The sequence below is a fragment of the Vicia villosa genome, linkage group LG1 (assembly GCF_029867415.1).
Source record: "Vicia villosa cultivar HV-30 ecotype Madison, WI linkage group LG1, Vvil1.0, whole genome shotgun sequence".
Taxonomy (NCBI): domain Eukaryota; kingdom Viridiplantae; phylum Streptophyta; class Magnoliopsida; order Fabales; family Fabaceae; genus Vicia; species Vicia villosa.
Genome location: NC_081180.1, coordinates 217,102,726 through 217,120,031, shown reverse-complemented (window position 1 = coordinate 217,120,031; position 17,306 = coordinate 217,102,726). Strand labels below are relative to the sequence as shown.

At 35.9% G+C, this 17,306-nt stretch overlaps 2 protein-coding genes across 7 annotated transcripts; both read left to right on the top strand.

Moving 5' to 3' along the window:
* Positions 1–8,491: 8,491 nt before the first annotated feature.
* LOC131622515 (uncharacterized) lies at positions 8,492–11,511 on the top strand. 6 transcript variants are annotated; one of them, XR_009289918.1, is made up of 7 exons: positions 8,492–8,729; positions 9,470–9,540; positions 10,040–10,066; positions 10,226–10,292; positions 10,378–10,460; positions 10,589–10,614; positions 11,307–11,511. XR_009289918.1 is itself a non-coding variant. In XM_058893556.1 (6 exons), coding segments are annotated over exons 2-6 (351 nt in total). In that variant the 5' UTR covers positions 8,492–8,729; positions 9,470–9,479; the 3' UTR covers positions 11,309–11,511. The 6 variants fall into 6 exon arrangements, 4 of the variants coding, with proteins under 4 accessions (XP_058749539.1, XP_058749545.1, XP_058749534.1 ...); XM_058893556.1 differs by having other exon boundaries at positions 10,226–10,460; XM_058893562.1 differs by lacking the exon at positions 10,040–10,066 and having other exon boundaries at positions 10,226–10,460.
* A 2,866-nt stretch (positions 11,512–14,377) lies between these two features.
* LOC131594916 (uncharacterized) lies at positions 14,378–15,103 on the top strand. The gene has a single exon (XM_058867114.1). The coding sequence runs from the start codon at positions 14,378–14,380 to the stop codon at positions 15,101–15,103; it is 726 nt and encodes a 241-aa protein (XP_058723097.1).
* The last annotated feature ends 2,203 nt before the right edge of the window (positions 15,104–17,306 follow it).

Genomic DNA, 17,306 nt, shown 5'->3' with positions numbered 1-17,306 from the left:
GGTTGATGCGTGCAGCGGATATCGGGGTGTTACATTAAAAAGGCGCCTTTTAATGTAACACCCTGGATTTCCGCTTACCCCGCAGGGCTTCCGGCCTACCAAGCATGTCACCAGCTTAATCAATAATCCCCCCTTGGTCCGCTTATCGGCTGCCCAGGAAATATTGTTTTTGCCTCCCGCAGGAATCGAACCATGTACCTAGGGGTTAAGTACATATTCATAGCAATTCCTGCTACCAATTGACCATATGGTCAAGTGGTAGCAGGAATTGCTATGAATATGTACTTAACCCCTAGGTACATGGTTCGATTCCTGCGGGAGGCAAAAACAATATTTCCTGGGCAGCCGATAAGCGGACCTAGGGGGGATTATTGATTAAGCTGGTGACATGCTTGGTAGGCCGGAAGCCCTGCGGGGTAAGCGGAAATCCAGGGTGTTACACTTGGAGGTAAGATGCCATTTGACGGTAGTAAAGAAACTTCAAAGGTTTGTTTCCTCGTCAAACTTCTTATCAGCGCTTGGAGAAAAGATGCCATTTGACGGTAGTAAAGAAACTTCAAAGGTTTGTTTCCTCATCAAACTTCTTACCAGTGCTTGGAGGTAAGATGCCATTTGACGGTAGTAAAGAAACTTCAAAGGTTTGTTTCCTCGTCAAACTTCTTATCAGCGCTTGGAGATAAGATGCCATTTGACGGTAGTAAAGAAACTTCAAAGGTTTGTTTCCTCATCAAACTTCTTACCAGCGCTTGGAGGTAAGATGCCATTTGACGGTAGTAAAGAAACTTCAAAGGTTTGTTTCCTCGTCAAACTTCTTATCAGCGCTTGGAGATAAGATGCCATTTGACGGTAGTAAAGAAACTTCAAAGGTTTGTTTCCTCGTCAAACTTCTTATCAGCGCTTGGAGATAAGATGCCATTTGACGGTTGTAAAGAAACTTCACCATCTTCCCTTTTGACTTGACGTCTTCGAAAGAATGTCATATGGCCTCATGATCTTTTGAGGGGCTAATGACTTTGTTTGAAGGCGGACGAACTGTTTTCGGGGTGAAAACTGCCATTCGTCAACTGATGCCTGGGGAATCAATGAACTGTTTTCCTAAGAGGAAAACTGCCATTCATCGACTCTGTGGGGAGTTAAACATCCCAGAAACAGACAAACTGTTCGAAGAAACTGCCATTTGTCGATCTCTTGAGTATTTAACAGACAAACTGTCTTTTCTTGGGAAAAGACTGCCATTTGCCAATTGCTAGGGGAGCAAACTGTCTTCTACTGGGAGAGACTGCCATTTGTCGACCCTGTCATGAAAGAAAGTGAGCAAACTGTCTTCTGCTGAAAGAGACTGCCATTTGCTGACTTTGTTATGATAGAAAGTGAGCAAACTGTCTTCTGCTGAAAGAGACTGCCATTTGCCGACTTTGTTATGATAGAAAGTGAGCAAACTGTCTTCTGCTGAAAGAGACTGCCATTTGCCGACTTTGTTATGATAGAAAGTGAGCAAACTGTCTTCTGCTGAAAGAGACTGCCATTTGCTGACTTTGTTGGGGAATCTGAACTATCTTCTGGACGAAGACTATCATTTGCTGATTCCGCTGGGGAATCATTTGTCGATCTGCTGGGAGATTCTGAATTTTTCTTTGACAAGAAGTGGCACCTCTTGACCTTGCTGGGGAAATACCAAACCTGTAGGGAATTCCAAAATGCGAAGCAGACTATCTTATCTGAAGAAGACTGTCGAATGTCGCTCTGCAGGAGATTCTCGGCTGAGGAATTCCAAAAGTGAACAAACTATCTCTTTGAGGGAGACTACCATCTGTTGACTTGCTTGGCGAGATCCTTGTGTATGAACTGTTGTTTCAAAGGAAAAAGTTTCTCCGGAACTTGCAGGGGAAACTTGAGTTCATGCCTCAATGACTTCGGCATTCACAGGATCAAAGCCTGATTCGGCTATGCAATTATGATGTAATGTATGCATGAATATTATGACAATGATAAAATGTAAAGTGAATGTGAATAGAATTGTCGCGGATGGAAAATCCTAAGATACGACTTGAATTCTTGTTGATCAGAAGATGTCCTCTTCTTGTAGTTCGAACTCTGTTGGGAATATCTGGTTATCAGTTGTCCGCTGTCCGAAATGAGTAATATGAATTGAAGTAAAGATCCGTCATCGGGAGATGTTCGCAAAGCGACCTCATGGGGAAAACTTGGTTCCCGGAGTCTCAACCGTTCTCGGAGCAACTGTTTGCATTCTTCCTATTGTTTGTAAACCTTAGAAAGAAATTTCACCTCTATTTTTGCAAGTAAATTCATTTTTATTTTATGAAAACATTTGTTTCAAGAAATTGACTGTTTAAACTTAAAAATGTATTTCAAGAAACTGAAAAAGACTAGATTGCAAAAGAAAAGCACAAGGCTCAAATTATTATATATGGAATGGTAATCAGCCAAATGCTTGATTCCATGGAGTATTTACAAAGTTGGAAATTGGTAATTTTCGGGAAAAGGGCTACGATGAAACGTGACGACCGTTATCTTTCCCTTCCACTCCGAGTTGCGCTGTATTCGTGCTTCGTAGAAGATGACCTACTGCTGATGAATACTCCGCTATGGATTTTGAATGATCAAGTTTGTCCTGGACACAGTTACTTGCCATATATCCCTAACTTTTGCGTAAACTACCCCTTTCGGGTTTTAAGTCTACCGGGATAGATTAATATATTTTTTTTATGTCTCTAATTTTTGCATGAATCTCCCTTTCGGGTTTTCGATTCACCGAGACGCTCTTTTTTGCCTAAGTCGCTCTTTGCGAGTTTTCAACTTAGCGAGCTGTTCTTTTGTTTATTTAGGCGAAGTATTTCTTGACTGCGTCGACGTTCACAGGACGGGTGAATTCTTCTCCATCCATAGTCGTGAGTATTAAGGCTCCTCCTGAGAAAGCTCTCTTGACCACGTAGGGACCGTCATAATTGGGAGTCCATTTCCCTCTCGAATCTGTGAGAAAAGATTGAATCTTTTTGAGTACAAGGTCGCCTTCTTTGATTGTGCGAGGTCGAACCTTTTTGTCGAAAGCTTTCTTCATTCTTTGTTGATATAGCTGTCCGTGGCATAAAGCTGTCATGCGCTTTTCTTCGATTAAGTTCAATTCATCGAATCTGCTTTGACACCACTCGGCTTCTGTTAATTTTGCTTCCATCAAGACTCTCATTGATGGAATTTCAACCTCTATAGGTAGGACTGCCTCCATGCCATATACAAGGGAGAAAGGAGTTGCTCCAGTCGAAGTACGTACTGATGTACGGTAACCATGAAGAGCATACGGGAGCATTTCATGCCAATCTTTGTAAGTGATGATCATCTTCTGAATGATTTTCTTGATGTTTTTGTTAGCCGCTTCTACAGCTCCATTCATCTTTGGTCTGTAAGGAGATGAGTTGTGATGTTCGATCTTGAATTCTTCACAAAGCTCCTTCATCATTTTGTTATTCAAATTTGACCCATTGTCAGTGATTATCTTGCTAGGAACGCCGTAGCGACAGATGATGTGATTCTTGATAAACCTGACGACAACTTGTCTTGTAACGTTTGCATATGAAGCTGCTTCAACCCATTTGGTGAAATAGTCTATGGCTACCAAGATGAAGCGATGTCCGTTGGACGCTTTTGGTTCGATCATTCCAATCATGTCGATTCCCCACATGGAGAAAGGCCAAGGGGAAGAGAGTATGTTGAGAAGAGATGGTGGCACATGAATTCTATCGGCGTAGATCTGGCATTTGTGACACCTCTTTGCGTACTGGTAGCAATCTGACTCCATCTTCAGCCAATAATATCCTGCTCTCAGTATTTTCCTTGTCATGGTATGTCCATTGGTGTGAGTACCAAAGGAACCTTCATGTATTTCTCTCATGAGTATTTCTGCTTCTTTTCTATCGACGCATCTGAGCAGAACCATGTCGAAGTTTCTCTTGTACAGAACATCTTCGTTCAAGAAGAATCTACAAGCTAACTTTCTCAAAGTATTTCTATCTTTCTTTGACGCCCCAAGAGGGTACTCTTGCTTTTGAAGAAAGTTCTTGATGTCGTGATACCACGGTTTGTCGTCGATGATTGCTTCTACTGTGAACACATGAGCGGGCCTATCCAGGCGCATAACATCGATCCGAGGAATGTCATTCCAATGATTTATCCTAATCATGGAAGAGAGTGTGGCTAATGCATCAGCCAAATTGTTTTCTTCACGAGGAATGTGATGAAAATCTACCCTGTCGAAGAATGGTAACAATCTTCTCGCGTAGTCTTTGTAAGGGATTAGCCCTGGTTGGCGTGTTTCCCATTCTCCTTTGATTTGATTGATGACCAAAGCAGAATCTCCGTATACATCCAAGTGTTTGATCCTTAGATCCATGGCTTCTTCGAGACCCATGATGCAAGCTTCATATTCGGCCTCATTGTTTGGGCATTTGAAAGTTAATCTGGCAGTAAATGGAATATGGGTACCCTGAGGTGTAACAATGATTGCCCCAATTCCTCGTCCATAAGCATTGACAGCTCCGTCAAAGATTAAGCCCCACTGGGATCCTATCTCAGGTCCTTCGTCTGGTAGTGGCTCGTCGTAATCTTTCATCTTGAGGTACATGACGTCCTCGTCCGGAAAGTCGAAACTGGTTGATTCATGACCATTGAGTGGGTGGTGAGCCAGGTGCTCAGCTAGAATGCTTCCTTTCACGGCTTTCTGTGCGTGATACTCAATGTCATATTCTGATAACAACATCTGCCAACGGGCAATTCTCCCGGTTAAAGCAGGCTTCTCAAAGATGTACTTGATTGGATCCATATGAGAGATCAAACAAGTAGTATGTCGAATCATGTACTGGCGGAGACGCTTGGCAGCCCAGGCCAAAGCACAACATGTCTTCTCGAGCATGGAGTAGCGGGATTCACAATCAGTGAATTTCTTGCTCAGGTAGTAGATGGCATGCTCTTTTCTCTTTGTCTCGTCTTGCTGCCCAGATATGTAACTAACATTTATTTATATTAACTATAGCTACCAAATTTCTCAGAAAACTCTATTGATTGATCCTTTGCCTGAGTTCTCTTGTCTTTGAACACCCTTGATTGAATGGCAGACTGCCCTGGGTACTTACTTTGACTTGATGAAAATCCTGAAGATATGTCATCTCAGGGGGGTCAAAAATTAGGGTATGACACTTCCTTTTGACAACTTCTCAGGTAAGTCTTTAACCTGCTTTTGGGAAACAGATTTAACCTTTTCTGAAAATACGTCTGCTGCCGTTCCTCGATGCACCCCCGTCTCCTCCAACCCTTCCTCTCCCCCTAGCCCCATCTATGATGAAGAAACGCTACCAGAAACATCTGATGAATCCGAAAAGCCATCTCATGAGTTTTCCAAATCCTCCATATGCACCTGGGATTCCTCTATTAGCATAATATTGACCTAAGAACCGTCTATGCAAACAGAGACATTATTCCTGATCATCTCTGCAAAGTGAGTGAAAACATTTACCTTCACAACATCCATTCTGACTGGTTTTTCGTTAATGCAATCGAAACTCGCAACACTGCCTAAGTCCGATAGCAAAGATACCAAGAATTTTTCGTTTCTCACATAACAAGGGATGCCGTAACACGAAATCCACGCGGCCCTGGCACATTCCACGTCCGTAGCCTACCAGTTTCTAACCTCTTTGAACCATTGGTCTTTCCATTCCCTTCCATCCTTCAGCAAAGCTTCTAGTTCCCCCCTCCATCGACTCCTCTAGCAAGCAGATATTAGGACCTAACGGTATTGCCCTAACCGAGAAAATTCCCTCCTCTAATAAGCTCTGATTCACACCATATGCAAGGCCAGGAGTGAGAACAATCCCCACTTTCATGTTACTATAAATCAACTTCTCCTTTTCGCTGGTAGAATAGAAGAAGGTTTTGTTGGTTTCCTTCTTCTCCAAAGGAACAAAATCTGCGGAACCCTTCAATACCTCCGCAAAACTTTTTGACGGGCCAGAGCTTTGAAACTTGTTGACTGCTTCATGTTTCGGTAAAAAACTCCTCTTCTGTTGTTGGCCTTTGGACTAAACAAAACCTTTCGGTCTATTCGCAGCACACTCCTTTCTTTTGATTTTTGAGATGTTAGCCTTCAACTTTCTCCCTTCCAGCCACACGTTATCCAGCTTAACCTCCAACATTCTGGAATCTACCACGTTAAGAAACCTCACAAAACCAAACCTCGATCCCCTCCAGTCCTTCTTAGGAGGAATGACAATTTCCTCCACCTTACCAAACTCCTTGAATTCAAAGAACAAATCTTCTGCTCTCCATTTTTCTTCAAAGTCGGTTATGAAGAAAGTTGTGGAAACCCCAGCTTCTCCTTTGAGAACATTTCTCCAAATATCCCATCTCGCTTTATTGTACTCTCTGCCTTTGTTCCTGATGATCTTAGACCACCCTCCTCCGTCGCGATTACTAGCTTGAACCATAATGAAAAAGGGTACTAAACCAAGGACTATGCCCTAGCACAATTTCTCTCTCTTGTTTTCTTTCTCATCTGTTTTTATCCGCAAATAATTTAGTTACATAAGGTCTACTAAGATTAATGGTCATTAATATGAATATAGCATATTTTTATGACATAGGATGTAACATTTTAATAAGTCTAAAAAAGTTTAATGCTATAAAGTTTAGGTGAACAAATTTATTTAGACTAAATGTTTTTTAATTTATTAAAATGCATATTTACACTGTCTTAAAAAAAAGGTAATAACAAAAAGTTTAGGTTGAACTTGTTTCACGAAAAATCACATCTACATTAATATGAATATAGAATCAAATAAATATAAAGAAACAAATTAAAAATGCATTAATAGTAGAAAGGAAAACAAAATTATAGTCATCTAACATTCAATACTAAAAATATAAAATGAAAGGCAAAAAAATATCTAACCTTCCCAATTAACTGTCATTTTAAACTTGTCAAAAATATTAATATCACAAAAAAGTTATTATTTTAAATACCATTTTGAAATATCTGTCACTCATTTACATTTTTAAACAAATAACTTAATAAAAATATAATTGTTTTAGGGACTAATATTTTAATTTATGACTTTTTCTTATAATAATTATAGATAAACAAACTATTATTAAGTATTATTCTTTGCCACTAATCTTTAATACTGTAGCTTATAATTATTTTTACAAAATAGTAATTTCCTCTAAGATTTCAAAATAAAATAAAATATATTTTTATGTTTATAATGTTGTAATATTCACATAGGACACTTTTTTCTCTTTTATTTAATTAAGATAGGATAAATAGAACACACTTTTCTTACACATAAAGAGTACTTTTGCAAGAATAGAAGAATAATAGTTATAGGAGACAAGAAAATAACTTAGCAGATCATGTTTTCGTTTTTTATATTTTAAAATGGTAATAAAAACTCATCCTTGACTTTATTGTTTCTTATATTTTAAAAGTACTATCTCTATCTCTATTACTGACTATGTTTATAAAAATAAATTAACGTTTGTTTTTAGCAGTTATTTGTCTCTCTATTTTTATGAATGCTTTTGTCTTTTACAAGTACTACAACAGACGCAAACATTTATTTCTTTGACCGTACAAATGAGAGATTTTAAATCCTCCTATGTTCTAGCTTTAGTTTCAGGAATTCCTTTATTTTGTTGTAATGCATTTGCACCCTCTCAAATAAGGAAAACTCCCAATTAAGTTTTTTATAGTTTGGTATTTCCACGTTAAATATTGCACGTATGTGGATTAAGTACTAAACAAATTTGCACCGACTTATATTGATCCATTTGTTTCACATTTAAAATAATAGGTTAACATGGTAGTAGTCTTATTAAGACTTACTTTCTCAATCTCAATGTCATTTTTTTCATTTTTATTTGTCTCAAATTATTTATTTTTTTCGAATACTAATGTATTGTTTCTTTCCACTCACTTGTCCCTATTTATTATATTTTAAATCATATAATTATTGTACTATCTATTATTAATAAGATTATTTAAATAAATAAAGTCATTTTATCATTGAACTCAACATAATTAATCATTCAATCTCAAAGAAGACACCTATTATAAGACGGACACTACAAGAAAAATGGCCTACGGCCACGCCAAATTGTTCCATAGCTCAAAAACTGTGGCTACATATATGCTTTGGCCGGAGTTTTTAAACCGTGGAAATATATTTTGAAATATTGAACCCAGATCGTGAAACGGTGGCATTTTCTTAAATTCCCACGTTTACAAAATGACATTTATATTTACACCACAGTTAATAACCGCGGCTTGTAAATTTAGCTTCAAAGTGTGGCTGAAGCCCATATTTTATACCCCGCCAAACTTTCCCTCTTTTATTTTCGCCAAACTTTCCCTCTTTTATTTTTCAATTTCCCTCTTTTTCATTATTATATCTTTTCTAATTGTTTTTTATTAAAAAAAGGAAAAAAAACATTCCCTTATGTTTCCAAAAACATTTCCCTTCCTTAATCTTCCTTAACCAGAGCGGGTTGTATAAGCACAAACCCTAATTCCTTTTCTCTCTTCCGCCTCCACGATCTCTCTTCTCCCTCGTCATCCCCGTCTCTCCCGTTCGCAAAGGTAACGCCGCCGTCGGTGTTTGCGGTACCGATAACGTCGTTCTCGGCGTCGAGAAGAAATCCACCGCCAAACTCCAAGACTCTAGGTTTCACTCTTTGTCAATTTTATTTTATGCTAAATCGAAATTAATCTCGGTTTTCCATGATTTTGTTTGAATTTGAAGCTAGATTTAGGATCCTAGGGTTTATGATTATGTTTGAATTGGAACCTAGATTTAGGATCTTAGGGTTTAAAGCTTAAAGCGTCATCGGTACTTTTCGGAGTTTCTATCCCCTGGTAATGTTGTTTGTTTTTACTGTTGTTTTACTTTTGTTGTGAAGATCAGTGAGGAAGATTGTTGATGACAAAGAGTATGTAGTTGAAATAGTGTTTGTTTATTTGTGAATCAGTGTTTGTCTAACATACATCTTGGTGAAAATTTTGTTTCCATTGCAAACTAGATAGATTTTTATTGTTTTCTATGTTTCTGATATAAAAGATCATATTTTTGTCGCTTTCTTTGATCAGATCCTTACAATTCATACTCTACAAATCCAAATCCTAAAGACTCAAGCGTTTTGCAGTACAGATCCATCCAAATTCTACTTTACATGGAATCCAGAAATGTGACATCCTTTTGAGTTCATAATCGGTTCAGCTCAGTTTGTGTTTGGTTCATGTGTAGAAAATTTATCTTTAAATATGCAGAAAATACAACTTTTAGTCTTGTCTGCAAGATGTTCGATAGAATGCTTCAGCTAATTTTGTCGCTTCTTTTTGCTTCAATTATTTCACTTAATGATGTTGGATTGTTGTTGCTATTGTTGATAATTGTTGTTGTTGCAGGTTGTGGTTTATGAATCGTTGTCGATTTGTTGATGTTACCACCGTAAAGCAACTTGCGTGCCAAGTGTTCGGTAAATTGCCGCAACCAAATTACTTTCCTCCTTTAGCTTCTATTTTGATGTGAATTATATGTTGGTTGCTTATCTTGCATGTGATGTCGGTTCAATGGTGGCGCTTGAGTTCTTTTATTGGGCAATTGGGTATCCGAAGTTTCGATATTTTATTAGATGTATGTGTTGGGTAAAATTGTATGTTTGTTTATCAGTTAATGTTTTTAAGTAGTTTATTTGTAATTGACTTGTGTTATATGTCAATTATGTTAATTTGGTTTTGAAATTGAGAACTATAGTTTTGAAAATATAACTTATGAGTATAAGTTTGCTGTTTCGCTTTATATGAAAACTACTATTGCAATAAGAATTAAATGTAATTGTGCTTTATGATGCTATATACCTTCTCAATTTCCTTCAGGATGATGAATTGAAATGCACTTTCTAAATTTTGTCTTCAAACAACAATTTTTAAAATGTAAATTTACAATGGTTCTCTTGTGCGTGTGTGTTTTTCCAGTGAGGTGTGCTTTGAAGATTTCCTGTGGTAAGTACTTCTAGTGAACTTGTCCCTGGTATTGACTTTTGCAACCATGGAAAGATGTTGCTTGAAGCTCTAACATTTCACGTCACTATGTGCTTTTAAAATAATTTCCTTGTTAATCTTTTTCATTGATTGGGATCTGATTTTTACATGACCAATCAGATTTGAAGTCAATAGCAACATGGGAAGTTGATGGAATTGGCTTAGCAACAGGAGTTCTTGTCTCCATGTATCTTCTTTTTGCCTTTCCGGTAACATCTGTTTTGTGTATTCTCAACTGGTTTGATATTCCCCTCTTGTCTCTTGTCTCAAAGTTGTATGAGATCTGTGCTGCAAATCATTGGAAGCCTCCTGTGTTTGAATGTTGTAAAGAGGAAGGACCATGTCATTGCAGAATGTAAGTCTTCTTGCAAATGAATGATTCTATTTTCTGAATAATTGGAAAATAATGTGTTAATATTCATGGAAATGAAGTTTGATATAAGTTCCATATTTCTTTCCGACTCTTTATGATATTTGCTTCAGGACTTTGAAGCTCGCCACACCTACATGTAAATTTCTTAACTTTTGCTTTAATTTTGATGTCATTAATTGTTGCAGATTATTTTTAAGGTCTATGATGTATGAGATGGAATGTAAATTCATTGTTTTTTAGTTTAGATATGAAGATTAGCTTAATTGTTATAGATTAGAATGTTATGATGGTTGTAGTGGCTAAGTTGTTAGAAAATAGAAGCGTCTTTGTAAACCAATTCGCTACGCTCTTTGTCAAAGATGGGATTAAGTTGGTTTCATTGTGATGTTTACTTTTATTTTTTCTTTCTATAGAAATTGAAGGGTGTTTCCGTAGAGTGTCGTGTCAAGAACATTTTTATCCATATGTATTCATAACTCCACAATCCTTCTAATAAGTGAAATTTGATTCTACTATGTCTTATGAAGTTATTTTTATCTATATGGCCTGAAAACAATTGATATTTTATTTTTAATTTCAAATATATGCTTAGATATATTGGTTTATGAGTATATGAAGAATGGTAGTTTAGGTGATGTTTTGCATTGGGAAAAGTGTGGTGAGTTGTTTATTTGGCTGAAGAGATTTGGAATTGCTCTTGGTGTTACTTAAGGCTTGGCTTATTTATACTATAATTGTGTTCTTACCGTTGTTCATATTGCTTGATCATGATTTTGGATAATTGAGGTTTAAGAACCTAAGTTAATTGTTAAATTTAATTTCTTGCAGGATACTTGCTAACTAAAAGCCTTGTGTGAAGTGCAAGTGACATTTCGCAGCAATTATACGTATTTCTCAATAATTGTTGTCGCTGCAAAAATTTAATTTTCTTGTAGTGTGTTGTAAAAACATAATTATTTGTAATGATTTTGATTGATCACTCATTTGAGCAGCAACCCTTTGGCATAGTTCTTATTTTAATATGCATTGATCACTCGATTTATGTTTGATTCTGGTTTTTAGATTTCACGGTTCAGAAGTTGGTTTGAGTTAGTTTCATGTTTTCGATTCTGTTTCAGTTTGAGTTCAAAATATAACCGTGGCAAGATTAATGGTTTAGAACATACAAAATATAACCATGGTTTTAAATTTGTGGTCATAACCAAACCGTGGCTATATCTTGAACTAATACTGTGTCGTAAACGTTAAAATGAAACCGTGGCTTTACAATATAGCCACAGTTATTAAGTCATGGCAAATACAAACCGCGGCCTTAATCAAGCTACCTAAACCGTGGCCTAAAAATGCCACGGTTGTAAAAATGGCGTGGTCTATACCAAAAAACCGTGGACTTTACTTTTGGCCACGGCCGTATACTCCACCGTTGGATTTCCGTGGCTGAACCGTGGCCTCAGCGTTACGCCACGGTTATTTTGCATAAAGCCTCGGTTTTCTGGGCGTGGTAAGAGGCCTTTTTTCTGTAGTGGGAATGATATATTCTTTATTCGTTTTACTTTTCATTTTTATGTTTATTTGAATGAACATAATTTTATATAAATGTTTTACTTGTGTGTATCATTAAGAAAATCAATTTATTGAATTAATTTTATTTATTCATAAATAAATTAATATTGTATACAGATTTTTATGACATAGGATGTAACATTTTAATAAGTCTAAAAAAGTTTAATGCTATAAAGTTTAGGTGAACAAGTTTATTTAGACTAAATGTTTTTTAATTTATTAAAATACATATAAACACTGTCTTTAAAAAAAGGTAATAACAAAAAGTTAATGTTGAATTTGTTTCACGAAAAATCACGTCTACATTAATATTAATACAGAATCAAATAAATATAAAGAAACAAATTAAAAATGCATTAAAAGTAGAAAGGAAAACAAAATTATAGTCATCTAACATTCAATACTAAAAATATAAAATGAAAGGCAAAAACATATCTAACCTTCCCAATTAACTGTCATTTTAAACTTGTAAAAAATATTAATATCACAAAAAAATTACTATTTTAAATACCGTTTTGAAATGTCTCACTCATTTACATTTTTAAACAAATAAATTAATAAAAATATAATTGTTTTAGGGACTAATGTTTTAATTTATGACTTTTTCTTATAGTAATTTTAGATAAACAAACTATTATTAAGTATTAATCTTTGCCACTAATCTTTAATACTGTAGCTTATAATTATTTTTTCAAAATAGTGATTTCCTTTAAGGTTTCAAAATAAAATAAAATAAAGTATATTTTTATGTTTAAAATGTTGTAATATTCACATAGGACACTTTTTTCTCTTTTATTTATTTAAGATAGGATAAATAGTACACACTTTTCTTACACATAAAGAGTACTTTTGCAAGAATAAAAGGATAATAGTTATAGGAGACAATAAAATAACTTAGCAGATCATGTTTTTGTTTTATATATTTTAAAATGGAAATAAAAACTCATCCTTGACTTTATTGTTTCTTATATTTTAAAAGTACTATCTCTATCTTTATGACTCTCTATTTTTATGAATGCTTTTGTCTTTTGTCTTTTGTCTTTTCTCTTTGACAGTACAAAAATAGTTCGTGCAATGATAACATCCTCCTATGTTCTAGTTTTAGCTTCAGGAATTCCTTCATTTTATTGTTATGCATTTGCACCCTCTCTAATAAGGAAAACTCTCAATTAAGTCTCTTATATGTGATTTGTATTATTTTCTAATAAAAATATGATAAATATATAATTTCTTCTTTTATATATATATATATATATATATATATATATATATAGTTTTTTAGATAACAGGATTAAAACTTGAACCATTACCGTTGATAAAAAAATTAGATGAAGTCGCATGCAAGCATAGAGAATATACATTAATCAAGATTATTTATCTCTTATTTTAAAAACATTCCTACATCATACATTCAAAAAGATTATTTATCAAATCTAATAGTTAAAGTGTAATTCTCTTATTTTAAAAACTCTCATTGTTAGGTTTTTACATGGTTACTTGAGAATAATGAATAATTTATATAACACCAATGAAAATTAGATATATGAACTTTATAAAATTTAGGGTTAAATATGCCTGGTCCCTATAAATATGACAACCTTCAATTTTAGTCCTTACAAAAAATTTCTTCAAACAATAGTCCTCGCAATATTTTCCGTCCCTATTTTTAGTCCCTCCCGTTAGATTTCACTAACGGAGGCTTACATGACACGTCACAAATTATGCCATGTCATTTAAATTTAAGGCTAAGAAAAATAAATAGATTGCGCAGGTTTTAAACCCCCTTTATATAAATTAAAAAACAATAATGTGGTTCAAAAGTCGCACCTTAATGTGGTTTGTATGAGAAAAATTCAAATGAGGAAAACATTTAAATGGAGCAGAACTAATAGGTACTTACTCAGAGAAATATGTCTCAAAACCCTGCCACAGTAGTCGCTATCCAATCGGAATGCAAACTCTGTGGAATCCAAGGACATCAAACCTCTGATTGTAACCTATTGAATGAGTCTAGCTCATAACAAGTTAATTATACCCAAGGAAACCCATTTTCAAACACTTACAATCCTGGATGGAGGAACCACCCAAATTTTTCCTATAAAAATAATAACCCAATCCAAGATCCTGGACCCTCTTGACCGCAAGGTTACCCAACTCAAAGACCAAACCAACCTATGCAAGTTGTACCATCGAAACCCAGTTTTAGGGAGACGGTAGAAAACTTCATTTTATCCCAAACCCATCAAAATAAAGAGTTCCACAACCAAAACATTCATACGAATGACCTAATAACAAAACTAGGAACCAAGTTTGACCAAATTATAACCCATAATAAGATGCTTGAGACTCAGATCTTGCAAATATCCCAGACACCAGCCGCACAAGCTACACCTGGAGGACAATTCCCTGGACAAACTCAACCTAATCCTAAACGGCAAGCAAACTCCATTACCTTAAGAAGCGGAACCGCTTATGATGGACCTAGAAACCCAACAATGAGCGCACCCGAAAAACCTGAGGAAAATGTATTACCCACGGACCAAGTAGAGAAGCCAGAGGAAACTATAAAAAAACCAAACCAAGGAGTAAACACAAAAGACAAAAGTTACACACCTCCACCACCATATAAACCACCTATTCCATATCCGCAGAGACTTAAGAAAACTAAGATGGAAAGTAAATACCAAAAATTTATCAAGGTGATAGAAAAACTTCACGTAGAAATCCCTTTTACAAAAGCAATCACCGAAATACCATCATATGCTAAATTCCTAAAAGACATCTTGACTAACAAACGCATGCTCGACGATCCTAAACCCTTAGAATGCCATTCCATCTCCGAGAAAAAACTTGCCAAGAAAGACAAAGACCCTGGAAGTTTTTCCATTCCCTGCATCCTAGGAAATCATATGATCGATAAAGCTTTCTTAGACCTAGGAGCAAGCGTGAGATTAATGCCTTTGGCAGTTTGTAAGAGGTTAAACTTAGGAGAACTTCAACCGACCAAATTTTTTTTACAATTAGCTGATAGATCCGTCAAATACCCTATAGGCATATTATAAGATATGCCGGTTAAAATAGGTCAGTTATATATTCCGACCGATTTCGTAGTAATGGATATTAAGGAAGATGAAGAAATTCTGATTCTCTTGGGAAGACCATTCTTTTTAACAGCCGGAGCCATAATAGATGTTAAGAAAGGAAAACTAACCTTCGAAATAGGAGATGAGAAGATAGAATTCATCCTCTCAAAGTTTCTCATGGCACCAATGATAGAAGATGCATGTTATGCAATCGACATCATTGATGAATGCATAAATGAACTTAAGGAAGATGAATCTTTAATTAAACTACCCTCAATCGAAATCATTGATGTAACCCTACATTGATTAAAACCTCTTTGAGTGTTTAGCTCTTACACCAAACCCTATGCCGTGTCCTAAAAAGCCATCTTTAGAACTTAAGGAACTATAAAGAATCTAAGATATGATTTTTTGGATGAAGAGATGAACCGCCCTGTTATAATTAATGCCACTCTGAACCAAAAAGAAACAAATCATCTCTTAGATATCTTGCAAAAATATCCCTCAGCATTAGGCTATAAAATCTCCGACTTGAAAGGAATAAGCCCGTCCGTATGCATGCATCGGATTATGTTAGAAGAAATTTTGAAACCCTCGAGAGAACATCAGAGAAGAATAAACCCTATAATGAGTGATGTAGTTAAGAAAGAAGTTCTTAAGTTACTTGAATCTGGTATAATATATCAGATCTCGGACAGTGAATGGGTAAGCCCTGTACATGTGGTGCCTAAGAAAGAAGGCATCACGGTTGTATAAAATTAGAAGGGTGAGTGAGTAGCAAAACGAACAGAAGGAGGATGGCGTATGTGTATCGATTACAGGAAGATGAATAAGGCGACTACGAAGGATCATTTCCCTCTTTCATTCATATATCAGATGCTCGAATGCCTAGCTAGGCATTCGCACTTCTGTTATCTAGTTGGATATTTGGGATTTTTTCCAAATCCTTATTCATCTAGAGGACCAAGAAAAGACAACATTTACCTGTCCTTATGGAATGTTTTCCTATAGGCGAATGCCCTTTGGACTCTGAAATGCACCTGCCACTTTCCAGCGTTGCATGATGTCATTTTTTGCAGATTATCTCGACTGTATTATGGAAGTATTTATGGACGATTTCTCGGTATGCGGATTTGATTTTAAAAATTGTCTCTCTAACCTTGAGAAAATCTTAGAAAGGTGTGTGGAAGTAAATCTTGTGCTGAACTGGGAGAAGTGTCATTTTATGGTCAATGAAGGAATAGTTTTAGGACACATTGTCTCCGAGAGAGGCATAGAAGTCGACAAAGCCAAGATAGAAGTTATAGAAAACCTCAGCCCACCTAAAACTATTAGAGCATCCACATCCATGTTATCCAAGTTAGTGGTATAAATGGACCTTACTTAATTTATTATATTTTTTTTACACTTTTACCACTTCACAAAATTTCCCAAACATCCATACCACTCACTTAAAACTCTAAATTGGGTCCCACTTGTCTCACAATTATTCTAAGCTATGGTGGTTTTCTTTGGCATTGGTGGTTTAAAAATTTGGTCCAATTTACTTTAAATAATAATATTTTCTGACACATGGTGGCGTTACAACACAATGCTACCACCAATGTTTATGCTCTTAGGGAGTAAGAAGTTTCCTAGGACATGCTGGATTCTACTGACGCTTTATCATAGACTTCTCCAAAATAATAAAACCCTTAACTAACCTTCTAATGACAGATATTGAGTTCGATTTTAACGAAATATATATTGAAGCCTTCAACATTTTAAAACAAGCACTGATTTCAGCTCCTATCATACAACCCCCTGATTGGACGCAACCTTTCAAAATCATGTGTGTGCTAGTGACTGTGGAATCGTTTTTTTTACCTCCCCGTTTCACTTGGGAGGACGGCACGCTAGACCCTTCAAGCGAAATTTGGAAGGAGAATGCGCCCATTACGGGATGAATTTTATTTCAGTTCTTCCTACGATAACGCACAAACTTTTTAATTATCCTACGAAAGAGGAAGGGGAAAAAGATCTCAAATAAACCCTAGGAGTTTGCTAAGTGTGGGGATTCACCTAGACTTGAAATTCCGGAGTTCGGGATGTCGGTTATACATAGGGAAGGTTTTAAGCACCTTACATATCCGTAGTACTCTACGGGAACCTTCTTTATATCTATGTGTTTGTGTTTGTTGCT